This window comes from Neofelis nebulosa, chromosome X (assembly GCF_028018385.1).
Source record: "Neofelis nebulosa isolate mNeoNeb1 chromosome X, mNeoNeb1.pri, whole genome shotgun sequence".
NCBI classification, from domain to species: domain Eukaryota; kingdom Metazoa; phylum Chordata; class Mammalia; order Carnivora; family Felidae; genus Neofelis; species Neofelis nebulosa.
In genome coordinates this window covers 54,367,409-54,390,345 of record NC_080800.1, presented here as the reverse complement: position 1 = coordinate 54,390,345, position 22,937 = coordinate 54,367,409, and the positions used below count along the sequence as shown (strand labels likewise).

General features: G+C 47.1%; 1 protein-coding gene across 5 annotated transcripts; it reads left to right on the top strand.

The window, feature by feature from the left end:
- Nucleotides 1-98: 98 nt before the first annotated feature.
- On the top strand, nt 99-20,990 carry LAS1L (LAS1 like ribosome biogenesis factor). Of its 5 annotated transcripts, none has more exons than XM_058713923.1 (14): nt 107-454; nt 1,198-1,323; nt 2,305-2,374; nt 3,153-3,234; nt 4,065-4,253; nt 4,642-4,688; nt 5,525-5,634; nt 7,381-7,466; nt 7,851-7,901; nt 8,206-8,412; nt 8,759-8,906; nt 14,070-14,545; nt 17,356-17,506; nt 19,090-20,990. In XM_058713923.1, the coding sequence occupies exons 1-14, from the start codon at nt 264-266 to the stop codon at nt 19,220-19,222; spliced, it is 2,067 nt and encodes a 688-aa protein (XP_058569906.1). In that variant the 5' UTR covers nt 107-263; the 3' UTR covers nt 19,223-20,990. The 5 variants fall into 5 exon arrangements, with proteins under 5 accessions (XP_058569908.1, XP_058569906.1, XP_058569907.1 ...); XM_058713921.1 differs by having other exon boundaries at nt 108-454; nt 4,065-4,349; XM_058713925.1 differs by lacking the exon at nt 17,356-17,506 and having other exon boundaries at nt 99-454; nt 4,065-4,349; nt 19,090-19,237.
- The last annotated feature ends 1,947 nt before the right edge of the window (nt 20,991-22,937 follow it).

The following is a 22,937-nucleotide window of genomic DNA, read 5'->3' as shown; positions in this document are numbered from 1 at the left end:
GAGGCTGTGCCCCCAATTTGTGGTGAGGTTGGCTCCAGCCCTCGTGTTACGATTTGCCACGTTAACTCTGGAAGGCGGGCTTGCGTCTGGGTCACGCTTTTCCATTGGCTGCTGGCAGGGCGGTGGTTTGGAGCGAGGGTAGCACGTTGAACTGAAAGCCGCTCGGTCCAGTACAAGGCCTGCAGTCCGGTGGGAATCTGGGGGCCTGCAGGCCAGTGTCCGGTGGGAATCCGGGGGCCTGGACAGGTGTGGGTCCTTAGGGGATGGATCGCGTGTGGAGTGCGTGGTGCGGGAAGTGCGTCAAAGAGAAAGGGTCGTCACCACTTTGGGCCCAGCGCATCGTGGTCGCCTGGCTCAGTAGGGCCGAGTGGGATCAGGTGATGGTATATCTGTTCTGTGACGACCATAAATTGCAGCGGTACGCCCTGAACCGCATCACCGTGTGGAGAAGCAGGTAAGGATGCAGGCTCAGCCCTCTTGCAAGCTGGTGGAGCCTCAACTCTTCTTTGTAGGATTCTTATAAAGGCCCTATTCTGCAATCTTCTTCTAAATGTCTAACGTCCTTATGAGTGGTTTGGGCGTTGCCCCTTTCCCAAGAGCCTGGGGGAAAGTCAAGCAGCCAAGTTTTGGTACTAATCCCGTATGCAGAAAGAAAGAAAGGGAGTGTGCCTCAGCCACCTCTTCTTAAATCTAGCTTTAACCCTTACATTCTTCCATCTTGGGGAGGGTGCTGTAGGGACCAGCGTTGCTGAGCCAGGGTTTAAGGAGTAGGTTAACAACCTAGGGTGTATTTCCGAGTTGAATTGAGCTGGGGTGGGGGTGCTTGCTAACAAAACCACGTTTGAATGGGGCGCCTCAGTCCAGTTGGTAAGATTGGGGAGCAAAGGATAAGGTCTTCTCTAACTGAATGAGTTGAAGTTGTAGAGTGAAAGAAAGAAGTATGTCCACATTTAATTTTTGGTTGATTGCCTAGCAGTTAGGTGTCCTTTGTATACCCTAGCCAGCCTCTCATGGGCTGTATACTATTGGATCCTAGGGACATTATCCTCCCCCTTCCCACTTGATTTGTGTCCTGTCATGCACTCTTAATCTAGTTCAGTTATATAATTGGAATAATTTACAGCAACCTGGGTTCTGAGGGGGAGGGTGGATCAGGGTAAGGGACCTTTGTGATGGCGCTGGATTGTGGCCCTTTAGGTTAGGCAACGAACTCCCCCTGGCAGTGGCTTCTACTGCTGACCTGGTACGCTGTAAGCTCATGGATGTAACTGGTGGCTTGGGCACTGATGAACTTAGACTGCTCTATGGCATGGCGTTGGTCAGGTAAGATGTACAGGGGTAGGAGTGGGGGTGGGTAGAGGAATGGGGGTGGGGGTAGCAATTGATAAGCAAAGCTTGGCTTTATGTGCTACCTGAAACAAAAAGCCCCATGTGTCCCTCTGTATGGGTCACGCTGTGGTTTGATTTGACAGCTTTTGGTACACCCTGTCAACACACATTCCTCTTTTTTTTTTTTTTTTTTTCCTGAGAGCCTTCTATTCTCCATTTTTCTTTCCTTCTTTTTCTGGAATGTGGGGTAGGGGTGGTTTAGACCAAGTGATCTCAATGAGTCTCTTCCAGCTTTGACAATTTAATTTTTTTTCTTACCCTTTACCCAGACGAACTTCTCTGAATGGTTTGATGTCCTTGGCTATGACTTAATGTGGGCTTTTCAACCCTTCCCTCATATATACCTAGCACCATCATGTTCCCCTTTTGTCCATGAACAATGAAAAGTTGCTGAGTTGAAGTGGACACATGGGTGGGGAATTCCTGATTTACAAAGTAATTCAGAGTGATTCTAGCTGTTTCATACACATCAGGAAAAAGGCTGCCACTGAATTTTCTCATCTGTTGAAGTCTGTTCATCTCCTGCTGTTTCCTTTGTGTGCATTGAGGTCCTCCCTAGTTCTTTTTATCTTATCCATCATTTAGGTGGGCTCCCCATATCATTTGATGTAGATAGTCTTTTGTTTTAGCATTTATAAAATGTTATCTAGCATAGTATGTTATATCGTGCCATGAATATTTATCCTAGACTGACCTCTTCAAGGCCAGAGCAGTATCTTATTCATCTGTATGGCTTCAGTACAGGGCAGACATCCCTGTGCTGGCTGATACCAGTTATAAGAACAAGACAGAACAGTTATTGGAAAGGTTGTAGAAATGCAAGGTGTCAGTAACTCAGCAAGGTGTTTTGAAGCCCCACTGGTTTGAGTAAAACAGTTCCTTGGGCTATGCCACTTATTTCTTCCCCAACCCCAGGTTTGTGAATCTCATTTCCGAGAGGAAGACAAAGTTTGTCAAGCTCCCTCTCAAGTTCCTGGCTCAGGAGGTGTGTATGACAAAATTGCCTTACTAAATGGGGCATGGGGTGATGTGGGCATGCAGTCAGACTAGCTCATCCCACCACTACCAACCAAGCCAAGCAAGAACCCCAGAGCCTCAGCCTCCAGCTTGAAAGTAGCAGACTTGCTCCCTTGATCATGGCTGCTATCTTCAGTGGCTTGGCTTTTCCAGCTTGTTTGGAGTAGGCCAGTGAAGCTAAGGCACTGGAATGCTCCACTGGGTGAGGACAAGAAAGAGGTGGCAGTCACAATGCCTGCCTTCTGGGAGCTGGCAGTCTGAGGCAGGAGATAAACTCAACCAAGCAGCATGAAAATGCCTGACATTCCTGTCCTGAGTGAGTATATGAGGTGTGTAGAGGCCCAGAGGGCAGGCAGGTTCTCAGTCATCAAGAGAACTTCCTGAAAAGGAGTATGGGAGAGAGGGAGGAAGGATAAAGGGTACCCAAGGATTCAGACTAATACAGACAAGGCAGAGGAAGGCTGGAGGTGATTGTTAATGCCCATTCATAGGAATCTCTTTATTGGAAGAGGGTCATTGGTGGTTGGAGGAGGCAGATATCTTTCCTGATTTTCAAGATCATCTACACAGAGTAAAAAAGAATAAGGAGACCTTGTTTATAATCTTGGCTCTGCCACTAAGACTGGAACCTCATCAAGACCTCACTTTCTCTGTCAAATGCAGGGAGGCCAGGCTAATTCATCTCTGTGGTCCCTTCCAACTTTAATATTGTCTGATTTCTGTACTCACACCTCCCTCACAATCAGGTAAACATTCCGGATTGGATTGTTGAACTTCGCCATGAGTTGACTCATAAGAAAATGCCCCATATAAATGACTGCCGCAGAGGTGAGACTTAAGGAAGTATATCTATCATAGTTAAGTCCAGGAGCCTGGACTGGGTGGCACTGTGGGGAGAGGGAGAAGGAGGAGGGTCTTTAACTGGTATCAGAGCCAGAACTAGGGAGAGGCAAGTGAAGCACTTGTTTTGGGCACAAACTTTAAGTGGCTGTCAAAAGCTCAGTAATTGAATTAAATAACATTTTAATGTGGAAAAACCCACAATGAACAAAATGTCAAAAAATTAAGTAAAGACAGGATTACCATTACTCATTTTTCCTTTTGCTTCAGACTCCACTATGGCTTGGCAGGATGCTATTCTGATCCTGTTTTGATATCTTGATTACTTTAATTTTTGGCATCCCCTTAAATTTTTTGCCTAAAGAGGGGAATGGAAGGCAGGTTGAGAGGTGTGAGCCATCAAATGTCATGAACCCAGAGGTTCTTTAGACACCCTATCCTGATTCAGCCTAGCCCTGTCATGTTGGGGAAACTGAGATCTAGAAAAGAGAAGAGACTCAGCCAAGGCCATGTAACTAGCTAGTGGGTCTGGGTCCCTATTCTTTCACTTGCCAGCCCTATGTTATTTTTGGCATCCCATCTCTAATACTGGTATTAGTTTCTTCTAGGAAAGTTGCTGGTGAGCATGAGAAAGCAAAGAACAGGGAGATAACCCAGAGCAAGAATGGCTGCTTCTAGATATTTGAGATGTGTGCCTTCTTAGAGTTAAGCCTCTTCCCTGGGGTCTTCCCATAATGCTTATGAGGCTGGGGGCCTGCTAGGAGCTGTTTGCCTATGGCTAGTCATATGACACTTCCTTTCTTCCTCCCCTCATTTAGGCTGTTATTTTGTTCTGAATTGGCTCCAGAAGACATACTGGTGCCGCCAACTGGAGAATAGCCTGAGAGAAACCTGGGAGTTGGAGGAGGATAGGGAAGAGACAGATGAAGAAGACCAAGAGGAAGATAAAAACATTGTTGTTGATGACATCACAGAACAGAGAACAGAGCCTAAGGATAAGGGGAAAGGTGCAGAACTGGATGTCAGGGTTGATGGAAACAGTGAAAGCAACAAAGAGGTTGATTCACATTGGGAAAAGGCTCTGAGACATAAAGAGCTATATGGTAGGTGTCCTTGGGGGGCAGAGGCAGTATAGAGGGGCTCAAGAGTCTGGAAGACTCAGACTTGGGGTTGACACTGGTTATTTCCCTGGCTCAGCATATCCTCTGGGGTTGTAGTGAGTTTTAGCTTAAAAAAGTTACTGTCACATACCATTTCTCTTGAACCCTGTGAAGTAGGAGAGGCAAGAATTCTAGTTCCAAATTTACAACTCAAGAAATAAGGTGAGAAGGACTCAGAGTCCCATGAGGAACAGAGGGCTGGGCTGCCCTATCTGTTTTCATACTCTGTTTTCAGAAAGAGCCCGAGAACTGCTGGTATTATACGAAGAGGAGCAGTTTAAGGTAAGAAAGCACCCTTGACTTTGTGTATTTTCATTTGCCCCAGCCATTTCTTCCTTCTTGCCAGCTTCCTGAGAGAAGTCCTGAGAAGGAATTTGAAAGAAAAGTGGCAGAGCTTGAGGGAACTTCTCAGAAAGAGAAAGGGGGGAACTAGGAAGGAAACAAGAGAAGCAGAATCCAGTTTGCTGACCTTTCACACCGATGGAAGAGAGCAGATGATGGAAGTTTGTAGATATCTGCCCCACTGGGTGGTAGGGAACAACTGGGCATAGGTGGTTGCATAGTCCTGCAGTACTGCAGCTGATAAGCATATGGCACCCAGGAACTTTCCTAGATCAGGTGAACTTGACGGTTGCTATTTTAGCAGGAAGGGAGGTAGTTTAGAAACCATTCAGCCTGACCCTTTTCACAGATGAAGGAATTGAAACCACAGATTAGTGAAGGGACTGACCCCAGGTCACATATGTAGTTAGTGATAGAACCAGAATTCGAATCTTGGTCATCTGATTCCCTTTCTTCCATAACCTATTGCTTCCCCTAATTCCTGGGCCCAATTGTCTCTGGCCCAATTCCAACAAAATGCCCCACTGTACATCTCAGTATTGGGGTGTCTGGTGATTGGGAGCCACACGAAATTCAAGAGGAGGAGGGAGGTGGAAGAATAAAATAAAGTCTGGCATTTGAAGGTCAGGATAATTTTAATTGTGGGGTCAGTAAGGGAGTTGTGGTCCTACCCCTGAAGGGAGGTACTGAGTTGTCCTATGGGAAGGGATTCTTGAAGGGTGGGAGAGGGTTGCCCGGCTGAACCACCTTTCTCATGGTAATCTGTTTGCTGGCAGGTGCTTGAGAAATTTAGGTATTTACCTCAGGCTGTTAAGGCATGGAACAACCTGTCTCCACCTGTAGAATGCATCCTGGCAGAGCTCAAAGGCATTACATGTGAGAACAGGTGTGTAACTAGATAATTAGGGGCTGCCTACTCTAGCCGCCTCACTGAAATAGGTTTCCATATCCCAGATTGCCAACCTCTGCTATAAGGAAATCTTAGGGATAATCCTGATCCTCTGTGGGGTGACCTGTGTTCTGCATGACCCCCTTCCCTTGGCCCTCCCAGCTACCAGGTAGAGATTGCCTACTCTGAATCACTAAAATGACCAGAGACAGGAATGTCTGCTGTCATCAGTCCCCTGGCCAGCTTTGTTCCTCTGTGTCAAGTGGCATGTGGAGCTCTGGGCAAGTAGGAAAAGCCTTTCATCTCTTTACCACTTCACTGTCTAGCCTTTGTCCAACTTTGAGGTAAAAGATATGGTGGACACTGCAGATCTTTTTGAACTGCAATCAGGGAGTATTAATCCCTTGAATAGTTGTGGTTAGGGGAACAAAGGAGAGGCCTTCCCAGGGTCTGGCTCTTTGAAAGAGTAAGTCCTTCCCTGCTTAGTGTGGCCATGAGCCTTCTTTCCCCCCTACCCTCAAAATACTGCTCAGTTCAATCCAGAGCAAACAGTGTCTATCCATTCCTTTCCTACCTGGTTCTTGGCTCTTGCTACCTAAATTCACCTGGAAAGGACTTTGGGGAACCTTCCACTAAGAACCAATGAAAGCATTGCTAGGCCTTCCAAACTAGGAAGAGTTGGAAGAAATCTGGGATGGGACAGAGAGTATTAGAAAGGTTGTATATGTGGTAGGGTGGGCCTGGGTGGGAGCCTGCAGTGCAGGTTGGGATTGCCCTGAGAGTCTTCTTCATTCCCAGGATATTACTAGTTCCAAAGATGTTTTATCAGTGTCTGCCCACCCTAGGTTTCTTGGCACCCTTCAGCACAGGCCACCCAGCAGTTGTGACAACTATTCCTGTACCTCTGTATTGTAATGTCTGCCTGGTTATGCTGAGCAGGCAATTGGCTGGCTGCTTTAAGTGCTCTTCCTGGATACTGACCTGAGGAGGTGGGAGATGGATGGAAGGATATCCCTTTCCACCTCAAGCCTGGTGGAGGGAGGGATCTGAGCATGACAACATGATCTGACAATGCCTCTGGGCATTGAGTCACCTTGGGAACTCATGTTCTACCTCTAGGCCTGGTCAGCTAGGGGAACCTCTCTTGGAGAAACTGCTTGCTCAGGAGAATACAGCTGGCTGTTGTTGGTTTCACTTTTAGCTACACTTTCAACCTCTATAATTTAGTTCTAGGTTCTTGAGGTCCCTGAGATTAAGGATAATGTTTACTCCAGCAAGTGAGTCCCCAAAGTTTCTGCTTCTAGGATCTGAAAGAGGGCAACCATGTAGAAGAGGAAGGATAAGAGATTGGAGGACTGTCAAGAGAAACAAAAAGACTGAGTAGTAGCTAAAGTCTAAAAGCCCTTGACTCTGTGACCTTAGGCATTTAACTCTCTGTGGGCCTGGGACTTTTCTCCATCTGTGTTTTCAGGCTTGTTCAGCTGCTACTGCCCTCATTATGGGCATTAGATCAGCATATGCTTGGTAAATGTTTGTTCAGAACCCACTGATCCCAGTCTCTGACCCATCCTCTGTCCCAGAAGGCTGAGGCATGAGATCCAACTGTCAGTTACCTTTGCTTCCCGCTTCCCCCCATGCTGCTTTGCCCACCTGAGTCAGAGGCATAAGGTGCCTTGGGAGTGGGTGGGGGGTAGAAGAGGGTCTTCTCTCTGCTTAGTTGGCTTAATTGTCATCTTGCTTCAGGGAGGCTGTGTTGGATGCTTTTCTGGATGATGGCTTTCTTATCCCCACATTTGAACAGTTGGCAGCTTTGCAGATAGACTATGAAGGTATGGTCCTGGGGACTTACTTCAGTCTTAGAGTACTGTGTTTACTGGTGGCTGGGTGGCCCAGAACTGGAAGGCAAAGGCTGTTTCCTGCCATTCCATAGCCTCTGGAAGCCTGTCTCAGATGAGCAGGACAAGTAGCCCCACTGGTACTCAGTTTCTGGGCTACTCTTAGGTGGTCTGGAATTAGGTGGGGTGGATGGGATGGGATGGAATAAGATGGGATGGGATGGGATGGGATGGGATGGGATGGGATGGGATGGGATAAGTCTTAATGTTATTGTGCTATGTTAATTGTGATTTGATTTAGTCACTTGCTAGTGAGCTAGAACAGCAGAACTGGAAGGGCCTTGTGAGGTCATCTAGTTCAACATCCTCATGTTACAGATGGGCAGACTGAGGTCCAGAAAGGGGAAGGTACTGACCCAAAGTTACACAGTGAGTTATTGACAAAGCTGAAGCTAGAACCAGAGCTTTTTTTAAATACTCTGTTTTGAATCAGTTGGTTGCCAGATACTAACTGGTTTCTCTCCTTGCTGTTCTGCTCTTCTCTTTCTGTTCTCTGGTGGCAACTCTGTTGTTGGTGGGCCCCCCTCCTCCCTCTCTCTCTTCCCCTTCCTCTACACCTTCTCTCCCTTTCATTTTCTTCTTTCCTCCCTGCCTTTTTCCCTCTCCTCCCTCCCGGTCTCCCATCGGCCCCTGCCTCCCCTTTCCTTATCAACCTATATCCCTCACAAACCAGAGAACATGGACTTGAGTGACATCCTGGTGCCAAAGCCATTTTCTCAATTCTGGCAGCCCCTGCTCAGGGGTCTGCATTCCCAGACCTTCACGCAGGCCCTGCTAGAGAGGATGTTCTCCGAGCTGCCAACCTTGGGGGACAGTGGGATCCGGCCCACCTACATCCTCAGATGGACCATTGAACTGATTGTGGCTAACACCAAGACTGGTGAGAGAGTCTGGCCCTAGTCTCAGGGCCTAACACAGCCCAGGCAGGAGCATCTGCCATTGTTCTCAGCTCTCAGCTGAATAGCACCAGGCTGACACATTTCTTGTTAAAGGTTTAGGCTTGCCCAGGAGGGCACCACAATAGCAGTGGACAAATCTTGTAGCTTTTTTTTCTGAGGGCCAACTAAACTCAGTCTGGGACACAAGGGCCTAAATGCTTGAGCAATTGGGAGGAATAGAGTGGGGAGTCGGGGGAATAGGGAGGGACAGAGCCAAGCTTTTAAAAGTACAAGGTTGGGTGGGGGGCTTACTTTTTCCTTCTCCTCAAACCCTCTCTTCTCTGTCAGGACGGAATGCCCGCCGATTTTCTGCAAGCCAGTGGGAAGCAAGAAGGAGCTGGAGGCTATTCAACTGCTCTGCCTCCCTTGACTGGCCCCGGGTGGTTGAGTCCTGCTTGGGCTCACCTTGCTGGGCTAGCTCCCAACTCCTTCAGCTGTAAGTGTCTTGAATTCCATCTGGTAAGAGGGTGAGGCCCTGGCCTCAGGGCCACACAGCCCTAGGGTGGCAGAGTTGGACTGGGCTCTTGCAAAAGACTCTGAATCCCATTCCCCTCCTACTAACAGGTGGGAGATCTGAGTCCCAGATAGGGGAGGGGCATGGTATTCTTGCCTAAGGTCACACAGCTTAAGACCTGGCTGAACTGAGTCCAGTATGAGAATAAATGAGATAATCTATGCCCCCTTCCGCCCCAGAGTGCTTAGCACAGTGGCCTGTACAGAGTAAGTGCACAATAAATGGTAGCTGCTGTTTATTACTGAACTCAGTCTTCTGACTCTGAGCCCAGTGCTGTTCTCCTTTGTTATGCCTCTCATTTGTGTGCCTTTCATAGGTGCTCACTGATTTTCAGTGGCTTCCTATTGCCATCCTCTAGGCTTCTTAGCCTGACATTCAAACATCTTTCAGATTCTGTCCCAACCTATCATGGTAACCATACCTCCTGTATTCCCCTTTACCCAGTCTACCCTGGGTGCTGTAGTCAAACTGAATATTGCACTGGTTCCTGTAAATACCTGTGGTTGTCTCCCTTTCCTTTTCTCTGTCATATTCTGACCCTGAGCCACTTCCCTCATATTCATGGAAGCCTTTAGCACACAATTATCTTCTTGCTTTCTGGAGCAATATCTGTTTCATTTGAGTGTCTCATCTGATACTCTTCAGCTCTTCAACTCTAGTGACCTTCATTTTCCACTACACTCAGCAACCCATTTCCATCATTCAAAGCTCCTCTGCCTCTGAAACCTGACATCCCAACATTCTTCTCAGTGACCATAACCTCTTGACCTTCATTTTCTCATCCTTGCATCCCATGATGTTAGCCCTTTGCCTGCATCGAGACCTCCATTCCTCCATTTCCTCTCTCCTTCAACCCTGCTTCCCCTCCATCCTATCTTTTGTTCATTGCTTCAACCACTCATGATCAGGACCCTCTGCTCTGCCCATCCTTTGGTGTATCTGACTTGCAAACCCCTGAGCTGGGATTGATATGACCCACTCTGCTTCCCCCATTCCTCAGCCTGGGTAGCTGAGCTCTGCTGGAAAAAACCACATATCACTGTGGATTGATGCCATTACAGCAGTATGATTTTTAATCTCAGGCAGGCCTCAGTTCAGCTTGTCTGAACTGTTCTCTTTTACTTGTTGTCTGCCCACTTTCTCTCCCATTTCCCCACTTTTCTAAACCCTTACCACTGACGTCAAGCCCCTCCCCCTCTCCCATTTCACCCTAACTTCCTCAAGCACAGGAAAACATCCAGGAGGGCCCCCTCAACCTGAGGTCCAGTCCTCGTGAACTAATCTGCGGCTACATTCAACCATCTTGCTAATCTTGGGATGAGGTGGCTTTGTCCCATCTCAAAGCCTGCTCTTCCATCTATGCCCTGGAGCCACCTCTGCCAGCATCTCTGGGCCCTTACCCCTGCCTCTCCTTTGCTCTACTCAATCTTCAACCTATGAACATGCCTCGGGTTTTTTTTTTTTTCCATCTTAAAACAGTAGTAACACAAGGAAAATCTCCTTTGACCCTGCATCCTTGTGTTGGGTTATTACCAGCTTATCACTCCTTCCTTCCCCCATTAAAACATCTCAAAAGAGTAGTCTATACTCAATAGTCTTGATTTCCTCACTACCCTCTTATTCCTCAACCTGCTATAATTTGACATTTACTCCCAAAACTGCTTAGACCTCCAAATTACCAAATCCAGTGAACTCTTGTCTGTTGCTGCATTATGGCTATTTACCACTCCCTTCTTAAAATGCCTGTGCTGTTTTCCTAGTTCCTATAAAGTACCAAGGCCCAAATCTCTTTATCTAGTCCTGGCCTTACCCTCAAGATCCACCCTCCTATATTTGACTGTGTGTCAGACATGTCCCCGTGGATAGCCCACAGGCCAAAAGAGAATTGGTTATTTTATTCCCAACCCAATCCTGAAGTAATCCTCTTCTGCTCCCTATCTTCACTATATATGCTGTCATGCTGACTTCAAAATCTGAGATTTTGTGTTACCATCTCTACTTACCATAGTGTTTCCTTCCCTTTATCAGACTTAAACTTTTCAAAGGTAAGGGCTCTGTATTAGCCATCTGTGCCCTAACACACCATATAGATCCAGGTCCTAAATAGGCCTCAGTAAACATTCTTGAACTAAACTATACTCTGCTGTCTCATTGACGGCAGTGCTGTCTTTGGTGGGAGCTAACTCTGTGCCTGGGGACTAATTGAAGTGGGAGTCTGGATGCCAAGACCCTCTTAGTCCCCTGATCCCTCCATTGAGTGAGCAAGTCTTTCTTGAAACCTGATGGCATTGGAACAGTGGTAGCTTATAAGAAAAAAAATGTGGCTTTATAGAGAATGTCAGCCAGGACAAGACCTCCAGGAGATGGAACTGAACCAAACAGCTAAATTGACAGATGTGTGTGCTCTAAAGAGAAGTGATATGGATGGGTGGGACACTGGGAGGAGAACCAAAAAAGTTTGGAGGGTTCAAGAAAGCATGACAGTGAGGGCATTTGAGAAATTCCAACAGGAAAAAGAATAAACAAAGTTTCAAAGTCTAGAAAGACCATGTGAATGTAATGGGGGGAGGAAATGAAAAGAGCAGCATGCAGAGGTTTGGATAGGTGGCCTTTAAGGTACTTTCCAATCCTAAGTGCCTGCAGAGTGGAAGCTGCTGGTCTTGGAGAAGTCTGGACCACAGAGATCTTCTCCCAATCCAAGCATACCAGAGGGATGCGACACATACCAACAGTAACCGCGACTTACTTGGGTATGACTCCTTGTGCACAGATTCTGCGTTTCCAAGATAATCAGTGAATCTAGTCCTAATCACCCAATACACAGATTGAGACACAGGATTACCCTAGCTATTATACTACAAGTCAGTGGTAAGTCTGCAAGTCAGAGCTGGGACCAGAATCCAGATATCCTGTCCTTACTCCTGTCTCTTTCTACAATGAATGTTCCATTAGATTGCACAATTGCAAAAAGTATGTATTAGTAGACACATACAGAACTTGGCTTTGTTTTCCTGAGAGGAAAAAAATATAAGATACCACTGGCAAATAACTGTCAGACATGGTGCTGTGCTTTTTGTAGAAGTGATATCATGTGACACAACAGTCTTATTTGGTAAAAAAGACATTGAGACTCTGAGGAGTGAAGTAACTTATCCAAAAGTCACACAGTTTGTTGATGGTGGGACAGAGTCTAAAATCCACATTCTTTCTACAACCTGACCTATGACCAGGCAAACCTGAGGAGAGAGATGCATTTTAAGATTGATATCACCCCCACACTTCAGTGGTTAGACAGCTTGAGATAGCATGTGGGTAATGATAAACAGTGGTGATACAGCATCTTGCCAATATCAAGTGCCTGGGAATATTCATTATTAATCATACTAATGGACCACAGTGAGTTTCTCTCTGGCTTTTCATCCAAAAATGCTGGAAACTTTTTAAAGTTTTTATTTATTTTTATTTTCTTGGAGACAGAGCAAGAGCGTGAGCACAAGTGGGGGAGGGGCAGAGAGAGGGGGATAGAGGATCTGAAGTGGGCTCTGTGTGCAAAGCAGAGAGCCTGATGTGGGACTCAAACCCATGAACCGCGAGATCATGACCTGAGCCAAAAGCAGATACTTAACCCACTGAGCCACCAAGGTGCCCCAAGGCTGGAAACTTTTTAAGAACTTCTCCCAGCCAGCTGATATCACTTCAGTTTGACCCAGTGTCCTCTTGGAGTAATGAAATTAGCCATGCAGAAAGGGTGTCCCAGTAGAGTCACTAGTCCCCAGCCCTACCCCCAGTGACCAGAGATCATATGTGATCAAATAGCCTGCTAAGCATATGACAACCTCCATGAATGACCCACAGTTCACAAACTAAATACCCCTAGAAGGAAACTATTTGTCCACTCCATCCATGCCTTCAGCAGTGACCAGGTGCCTGGTTCTATATGAGGCTGTACAAGGGATGTTGATCCTCTTCCTCCCCAGGAGCTCTCCTTCCTTTTGGCTCTGTGTCTGTTGATGCACACTATCATCATCTTTAACTCCCCTTTGCCCAACTCCTACCATCCGGCCACCAAACCCTACTCTGTCTGTCTTTCATGGCTTCTCTCCTCATCTCCATAGTCAGTGCCCTAGGTCAACCCTCACTCGCTCCCTGGTCTCCCTGTCCTCAGGCTTCCCCATCTAGTCTATCTTCCACATGGCCATCCTCTACACAGGCACCATGGTGATCTTCAGAGGTGGAGCCATCAGCTGTGCATAGAGTCATCGGGTGACCCCCTGTGCCCAACATGCACGTTTAACCTTTGCAGTCTTCTTTTTCTCCCACAGCTCCCCAGCACAGCCCTTCCCCTGGAGCAAAGCTACTCCCACTACATGTACCCAGTACAGTGTGCTCACTTTTGTCTCTGTATAAAGCCCTCCCTTGGTCTTTCCTGCCCTCCTTGTGCTCTCTGTCTCTCTTCAGCTATTGTAGTGCCCAAGGTCTGCAGTGCTCATGTGGCCTCCCCACCCCACATCTTGCTTTGTCTTGTCAACCACTGACTTTTTTTCTTTTCCTCCATTCCAGGTTGGGCTGTAGTTGTTCCTGAAAAGGGATCAAATTTTGTATTCCATGTATAAGTTGCTCAGCACACTTCCAGGCATATCTTTGAAGCTCAGGACAAATTGCTCAGCTAAGCCATTGGAAGAGAGGGATCTGCCATTCCCATGTCCAGCCCTGTAGGTCTACTGCCTAGTTTGTGTATTTACACAGCATTTAGTACAGACTAATAGCTATCATTTATTACATGCCCACTCACTGTGTGCTAGGCACTATGCCAGGCATTCTACGTGAAATATCTTATTTACTCTTTCCAACAACCCTATAAGTCAAGTGCCATCCTCATTTTACTGAGGATTGAACTGAGTGACAGAGATGAATCACAGAGCTTGTTCAGGGTCCCTGGGCCCTTTCTGTTTTTGTATGTTCTTCTGCACTGCCTTTCAGAGGCAGATCTGGAAACTCAAGAGACCAACTTCAAACCATGTAGTATTGGAGTATAAAGTGACTTGAGATTTGGATCTTTCTTACCCCACCCCTCCCTTTGCTCAGTGTCTTCAAAGCCATGGGACAGGTCCTGCCAGATGAGGAGCAGGAGAAGCTGCTGCGCATCTGTTCCATTTACACCCAGAGTGGAGAAAACAGCCTAGTACAGGAGGGCTCAGAGGCCTCCCCCATTGGGAAGTCTCCATATACACTGGACAGCCTGTATTGGAGCTTCAAACCAGCTGGTTCCAGCTTTGGATCTGAAGAACCCCAGCAGCAGGAGGAGCAGGGCAGCCTTAATGATCTCCAGAAAAATGAGGAGAAAGAGGTATTGGAAAATCAGGTGGAGGAGGAGGAAGAGGAAAACGATGACCAGAAGTGGGATGAGGAGGAGGATGAAGATGATGATGATGAAGAGGAGGAGGAGGAGAGAATGGAGGTGGAGCCTTTTTCTACTGAGGAGTCTTCCACTGCTGAGAATTCCAGGCTCCTGGCCCAGAAAACAGGAGCTTTACAGGGCTCTGCATGGCAAATTAGCTCTGGTAAGAAGCCTGGTACCCACTTTCTCTCACACCAATCTTCCTTCTCTGGCTGGCTCTTGAGGCTTCCCTCCACCCTAGAGGAGATGGAAAATAGCAGAAGTTAGCCAGTATGAGGCAGGTCTGGGAGGCAGCCTGGTGTGTGGGTGGCACCTGGCTTTCTTCCCCTTTAAGACAGTATGTAAGCTTCCAGGCCCTAAGAGCTATCATGCTACTGGATGCTTCATGCAGAGGACACATTCAGAGGGGATGGTGTGGGTGTGGGTACTGAGCAGCAGAACACAGAGGAGAAAGTGAGAGGTGGGTGGATATATATGATTCTGCATTTGTTTTTTGTATGCAGTGATCCAGGAGCAGGTAGACAAATAATGCTTCCTATTTATATGTGAATGTGTATGGACACATGAGGGCTGGGTGGTGATGAGACAGAATTTTGCTGTGTATATGAGAAGGAAAACAGGTATTAAGTTAGAGGAAGTGGAAAGGAAAGCAGAAGAGTGAAAATAAGGAGTGGTGTGGCTTTGGGGTGAGCATACAAGTTAATGGGACAAAGCCTAGAGGGGGAAAGAAAGAATTAGGTGATAAGAAAGTGGGGGTGTATGAATCTGTTCCTGCTAATGGATGTGTTTTGAGTGCCTTTGTTTAGGTTAGGGGATAGGAACCTTGAGGCAGGGAGACCCTGAAGGAAAGAACATTTTGGCGTATATGTGTGTGTGGGCATGTGTATATGTGTATACCGTGGAGGCAGGGTAGATGCAGGGCAGTCAGTATGATGGAACCTGAAAGAGGGAAGGAAAACAGCTGGGACTGGGTGTGGCATAGGGTAGGCATGTTAGGGAACAATAGGGAGAGATGGGGAAGACAGTGAAGGAACTTAGGGGGAAAGGTGGAGCCTTTGCTCTTGTGTGGACATGTGTGGAAGGTCTGGGGCATAAAGGCACTGAGTGCTAGGGGTAGGGGAACATGTTTACGTCTGTTTACCTGCCTGAACTTGCTGCATATAGAAAGGCATGGTGGCAGAGAACTCCTTAGTACAAGGAGGGCCGTGTTTGGGATCTTTGTAAATATTGAATGGGAGGGGCATTGACATAGGCAGAATTGTATGAGTATGTGAGAAAGAGAGAGTAGGGACTGTGAAGTCATTGTGAAGTGGATGCTATGAATCTGTGCATAGATGTACACATGGTCATGTATGTTTTTGGAAGAAGAGGCAGGGTCACTGAGACCTAAGGGAGACAGAAGGTATCTCTGTGAGGGAGGGGTATCTCTGCAATGAGAGGTAGGGGTATAAAGGTGTGAGAACAGGCAGTGAGATAACCATCCAGAGGTAGCCTGTGTGTGTCTGTGTTGTCACTGAGGGACATGTACACAGATGTCAGGCTAGAGAGGCAGGGGCCATGATGTAGACAGGGTTGGGGATGCTGCTGATGGGGAGGGGAGGGAAGATGGTCGCGTCAGTGACAGACATGGGGAAAGTGGTCACTGTGTGCGAAGGCATCTTTGTATTTATAGGGCAACACAGGGCATTAAGATAGGCACAACTTCCTTCCTGGAAAAGAGTCAGGGTGTGTGGTTCTGTGGATAACATAAAAAGCTAGTCCAGAATGCCAGGGCATTATTACAGAGAACTTTTAGGGTACCAAGGAGATGCAGAAGGCCTGAAATTGGACCTACTTGGAGGAGCTCATGAAGGCTTTGCTTGAAAACACTGGATGCACCAGTGTAAGGGTGGGGATGAGGCTTTACTATAATACTATGTAGAGGGTGTTTAAGTGGTAGGACAGAAGGGGTCGGTTGTGCCTGATATGGTTTGTTCTAAAGTGGAATTTCTTTGGGGTGGTAGGGGAGTGGTTTATGAAAGTGGAAAGGCAGGATATTAAAGTCTTTTATTCTCCCTCTTTCCATTGCTGCTTCTTTGTGGGCATACACATATTTGGGAATATAGAGACATTAAGATTTCTGGCTTGTATTCCTGTGAATGAGAGGTGTAGGAGGCAGAGTGAAACTGGCAGCACTCATTGAATGGAGGGTCAGTCTATATGCCTAAGTGTGTATACTTAGGTGGCAGTGGGGAGTGGGATATGCAATAAGACACCCCTTCCCTAGGTAAGGGATGTTCTGTGTGTGTATATCTGGGGGCAGTAAGACCTTGCAAAGGGGCAGGGGGAGTATAATACCTCTGAGAGAGAGTACACTCTGAGGTGGGGTGTGTGTGTGTGTGTATCTATCTAAATGCAAGGCCACTAAGAAATGATGTGGCATTCAGACACGTTGGGGGTGGGGATTGTGTGTAGATGTGCAGGAAATCTAGGCCTTTCACATACTCTTGAGGTATCTGGGTTTGGGGATGAGGTGTGGGAATTCTGGAGTATCCAGACTCTCCAGAATATATGTGTGTACAGAGCAGGTGAGAAGTTGAGGCAGTGATACAGCCAGGTCTGAAGAAGTTATTCTTGTCTATGTCTATGTTGGGGACATATCTGGGGAGGTGGGAGAACAAATATGTTTTTAGTTGTGTGCATGGCATGTGTGGACTTGGGAGTGGGTTGTTGTGGCATGTGTTGGTATGTGCGAACACATAGAGGGGATAAGGGCAATGAAGAGTGAATAGCCTAGTATGGAAGGGGTGGGGAGTGTGAAGGTAGAGAGGAGCTCATGAGAAATGATGCAGACAGGAGTGAGGCTGGACATGCACAGAAATCCCATGCTGAGAGGCTAATTGAAATGGGTGGGTAGACTGTGTAGTTAGGCCTGTACACCACTCTGAGAACTATCTAATCAACCCACTTTTACTTCCTCCCTTGGCTTCACAGAAGATGTACGATGGGATACCTTTCCCTTAGGCCTAATGCCAGGTCAGACTGAGGACCCAGCAGAGCTTATGCTGGAAAATTATGACACCATGTATCTTTTGGACCAGCCTGTGCTAGAGCAGCGGCTGGAACCCCCAACATGCAAGACTGGGTGAGTGCCACTGGCAGCAGGAATTCTTATCCCTTTCTCTGCCTCCTGCAGGAGGGAGGGAGGGAGGGAGGGAGGGAGGGAGGAAGGGAGAGACACAAAGCAAGATGGGTGGGGAAGGTAGCTTCCCCCAGTCAGGGCCTAAGTGAGTGATGGATAAGCTCCAGTCCCTGGCTGGGCATTTGCCAGGACTCCCAGTCCCTGGTTGGTGGTGGTATTGAGGTAGCCTCACAGAGCTGGCTTGGCACCTCTCTCAGATTGCATCCAGTTTGTGTGTGTGTGTGTGTGTGTGTGTGTGTGTGTGTGTGTGTCTGCTGGTAACACAAAGGAGCCCGTCCAGAGGGCTTGTACATTCTGGAATGCGGGGCCATTGTGACTGGGAGAATCCTATGAGCACCAGAGAGAGACCTCTGTGGGTCTTCCCCTGTGCTGCCTGCCCACTCCCTGGGAAATGAGCCCCTCTTCCTCTGGACATTCAGGGAGAGGGCTATAGAACCCAGGGGCCGCAGCAACAGGCCAGGGCCAAGGCAGTGCTATGGACTCTGTCCTAGGCCAGGGGACAGCAGGCCTCTTAGAGAGGAGATGAGGCAGCTGGGAAAACCAGAGAGTCTATAGTTGGGAGTGGGGCCCACATGTCTGAAAGACCTCCTCTCCCCTTGAATAAGGCTGGCTTGATGAGCACCACGGTATCAAGTGTGGGTAGGTAGAGCTGTTAATTCCAAAAGGAAGGGGAGTGGGCCCAGCTCCCATACCTCCTGTAGTAGGGAGGCTTCCTCTGCTGGAGCAAGTATGCCACCCCAGCTGCACCCCTGACTTGACTGTGTGGCCTTGAGCAAGTCCCTTTTCATCTCTGGGCCTCAGTTCCCCTATCTGTAAGATGGTAGACGATGGGCTGGGATGGGACTAGATTATCTCTGAGGGTTTCAGCTGCAGTAGTGTAACCATGGATCTGCCTGAGGGGAGGATGATGGCTTTGCTCTCAGCTGTCACCCTCATCTACCTGGAAGGACCTTTGATCTGCAGGAAGCAGGGGAAATGAGTGTTCTGAGCAGCACCAGGGAGGGAGAAGGCAGTCCTCTCCCTAGAGTAACCTTGCAGTCCTGGGATGGGATCTGGGCCTATCCCTGTAGCCCAGTCCTGGCCTTGGATGCCTTAACCAGCTATTGGAGGTGGGAGGGATCCAGCTCAGGGTACTCTGGGCCCCCAAGATTTAGGGTCTTGGAAAAAGACCTGTCAAGGTGGACACTTTCAATATCTTCCTGGGGTGGGGTGGTTACAGGTCCTCCCTCCTACCTCAACTGAAATAGTTCTGCTTTGATCTGGTTTATATACTGGGGCTCTGAATAAAGTTTCATTTGAAAAGTTCTACTCCTTCCCTCCATCTCAATTGAGATGGCAATTGGGAAGGCAAAACTATCCCTGGGGCCATCTGAAATAGTTTTTCAGATTTGTTCCATACTCTTCTTTGTAAAACTAGGCAGGAGGCAGGTCCTTTCCATAGACACACATGCATCAAATACCCTTAGCCCTTCTAGAGCCTAAAGCTGCCTCCCTCCCTGACTGACCCCTCCCCCCTCTCTCCACAGCACCCTTGGCTTGAGCTGTGGCATGGGCAGTGACAACTGCAGCAACAGTAGCAACGGCAGCAGCAACTTGGAGGGCCTTCTCTGGAGCCAGGGCCAGCTGCATGGACTCAAAACTGGCCTACAGCTCTTCTGATACCCATTCTGGTGCAAAGTGTTTATTCAGTCCTGCTGGCGCAACAACCCATTCCCTGCCCCTTTTGTCCCTCACTCCTGCCCTTCTTGTCCCCTTGCTCTTCCCCCAGTGCACTTGATGCTCCATGAAACAACCTGGAAGACAGTCCATATCAGCCGTATCAGCTCAACTTTCCATCAGAGTGGAATTTTGACTGTTTTGTTTTTTTTTTAATTTTGTTTTGAAAAACAATAAAAAATAAACAGTTTCGATGTTTGTTAGATGAGGGGATGTGTGCTGGGGCAAACCAGTGTAGTTCTCCCTTTATTCTAGGGGGCAGCAGAGAATGTGGGATCATAACAGGACTTTAAGCAGAAGCTTGGTCCTTTTGCCCCTTGGGCCCACTACCCCTAGTCATTTTCACAACCAGGCCCCACTCATACTTTCTTCCTGATTCAAACCATTTTCATTTCTATGACCTGTAGCATGGGGCCAGCTTACTTAGAAGCATTAGGCCCCATAAGAGAGGCATTGGTGTCTATAGAGCCCAGCCAGCATCAGGCGAATCTGCTCAGAACCTCCCTGACAGTGGGAAGATCCAGGCCTTCCTGATGCTACCTAGGAGGCTTCTGGTTCATTTCCTTGCTTACCCTCACTGGGCACTAAACAGCAAATGAAAGCCAAAGAAAATCCTTCGTTATTTTTCCATTCCTTTGGCCAAGAAAGATAGAGTGGACTTTACTATAGTAGGCATTGGAGACAGAGAATATCTTATGGAGTGACCCAGAGCTCCTTCTCTGTGGTCACCCAATTCCCTCAGACACTCAAGAGTGCCTACACTGTGTCAGCTCTGAGCTGCTAAGACACTGGGGTGAATAAATCATGTTCACATCCCTCAGAGCCCTCTGCCTGTGAGAAAAGACAAAAGTTGCCAATTATAATCTGATGTTCTGCTAAGTGCCCTAAGGGAGCTCTGGTGTGCCACAAGTTCTTTGTTTTTTTTTTAGGGTGGAGGTTGAGGTAAAGTCTGGCTATGGTATTATCAATTCTGGGGAGAGTGATAGCTGAGCAAGAGAGTGTGCATCTCTCTCGGGCCAAGTTGGGCCCAGACAAGAGGAAGCAAGGGACAGATCTAGGCAACATTTCAGACAAGAAGCTGGCCCAAGGGGTAGCTTGGAGCTAAGGAATGATGAAAAAAAGGAGAGGGCTTATGCTGTGAAAATTCCAAGGAGGAATTTAGTGGAAATGTTATGCCAGAGCACTGTCAAATATTAACTTGAGGTAGGATCCCTGTGAAGTCCCCAACATCTCTTAAAGGGTATCCAGAATATCTTTGTGGGTATGTGTATATAATCATTTTTCTAGAACTGGCCCACAGATCTAATAAGATTATCAAAGGGTCCATCAGTCCAACAGCCCAACAGGGTTAAGATTTCCTATCTTGTGTAGACCCAAGCATTAGGATTGGGCAGAGCAGTCTCCTGCACTGGTTAACACAAAGTCAGTTTACCTCCAAATCTTCCCACCCCTGCCACAATGGTAAATGCTGTTTTTCAGCATTGTGGAATGTCAGAGCTGAAGGATCCCAGAGCATCTAAGCCACATATAGCCAAGAGATTTATGAACATGTACTCTATGATGTAGCTCAGCACCTGCTCCATGTGGAGATGGGTGTTGCAAACTTGTGGTTACCCTCTACCACTTCTCTGGAGCTGCCTGGATTTTATATATTATGTATGTATTGGTATTGTATGTAAGATATTTTTTTGCCAAAAATTTGGAAATCATGCTGGTCTAACACCTAATTTTATGCATTGAGACACAGAGGCTGACAAAAAGAAAGGATTTGTCCAAGGGCACAAAACAAGTTAATAGTATATAGATCCAAGTTTCTTGCAACATCAGCATTATCTGGGTAATTGTTAGAAATGCAAATTATTGAACCCCATTACTGACCTGAATCAGAAAGGTTAAGGGTGGGCAGAAATCTGGTTTAACAATCACCACGTGATTCTGATGCATGCTGAAGTTTGAGATCACTGGAATAGAAAGCAAAAAAAAATCTGCCTAAAGACCTGGGTTCCAGGGAATTCTACCACTCATGGGAGCAACCTTGGGTAAATTATGCCAGCTTCTTCATCTGTAGGAGGGTAATATTTACCTCACAGGCTTGTTGTAAGGATCAGAAAAAAGGTAATAGATACGAAATTGCTCTTTAAAGTGTACCATGCTTTGTATGTGTGAGCCATGTGGGTTCATGCCAGGATTAGTGGACCTCGAACCCAGGACTCAGGTCTGTATAACTTAGGACAAAGTGATTTCCCCTGGCTTTCAAAGACTGACCTAAAGATGAGAAACAGATTATATGAGCTCATTTCTAGTTCAGGTCCAGAGTCAAAGGCCATTATTTCCTGGAGTCCTGAAACCTAGGATTTGTGAAGCCAGGTCTCTGGGAAGGGCTACTTTAGATGATAGGGTCAGAGGTTGAGTCAGGTGAGGGAAAGGGGTAAGGGAGGACCATCCAGGAAGCAAGTGCTCTTGGACCTTTTCTTTCTGACTAGAGATCAGAGATGGATTAGAAAAAGGCTTTGGACTGTACACATTTAACTGGGGAACAAGGGAAGGAAATGTAGATTATACTGTTAATTCAACAACAGTAATTGAGAGTCACCCCTTCTGATAATTTATCGGTGATGAAGAACACAGTTTCTGTTTCTAAAGAACTGCCTTATTTGTAGAGGAGTCTGCATGCCAACATAATTAGAAAAATAACAAGTGATAAGATAGAGGGATTGTTCAAGATCCTACTGGATAAGCACTAACAATGCTTGATGGAGGAGGTGGGACAGCTTAATAGAGGAGGTAACATTATCAGTGAGTCTTCAAAGGCAAATCAGAGTAGAAGTAGGATAAAAATTTGGAAGGGATAAGAAAGAGTATGGTGTGTTGGGGCACCAGTGAAGAGTCCAGGATAATTGGAACATGATAGGTCCTGAGGCCAGAGAGGTGAGCTAGAGAAGGAAATGGTCAAACTATTTCCCACCTATTACTAGGGAGAGGCATTGGATACTGAATTGCCACTTGGAATTCTACCACTCCCCAAACACTCAGGCTGCCACTGCTCTCCAAGAAAGTCTTAATTTATTAACATATTCTGTAAGTGTGCCTCATTTCCTCACATGAGTGCAAGTTCTAGAAGACAGGAACCGTACTCCTCCTCTGTCCTTCCCTAGCCCAGTATAGACCAGGTCGCTATTTGGTTCTAAAAACGTAATACATGTATGCCTGAGAAATGTGAAAGGAGGCAGGAAAAAGACAAGGAGAGATGAACACTCTTAGTCCCAAAAAGTTGATAAAAGAAATATTCTCAGATTTATGAATAGCCCCTTCGAAAGGCTTAGGCTGGGCTCTCCTGCAGCAACTGTGGTCATCTCTGCTTTTAGAATGGGACTGGCCTGGATTGTGCATGGGGTAGGGAGGTTGGGGTGAGGGTAGGAAACTCCTAAAAAGCCTGAGGGAAGAGCAGACACCACTGTGATAAAGGGCTCATTGGCCTGGGAGCAATGAAGCCTGTGGTTCCAGTAGTGGCTTTGTGATTAACTCCCTGTTCAGTCTTAGTCAAATCTCTTCAGTTCTTGCAGCCTCAGTTCCCACACCTATAACTTGATGGAGTTGATGCAGCTGAACATTCCACCAGTGACTTCTCTGTAACGTATAGGGTGCCAGGCTGCTTCTA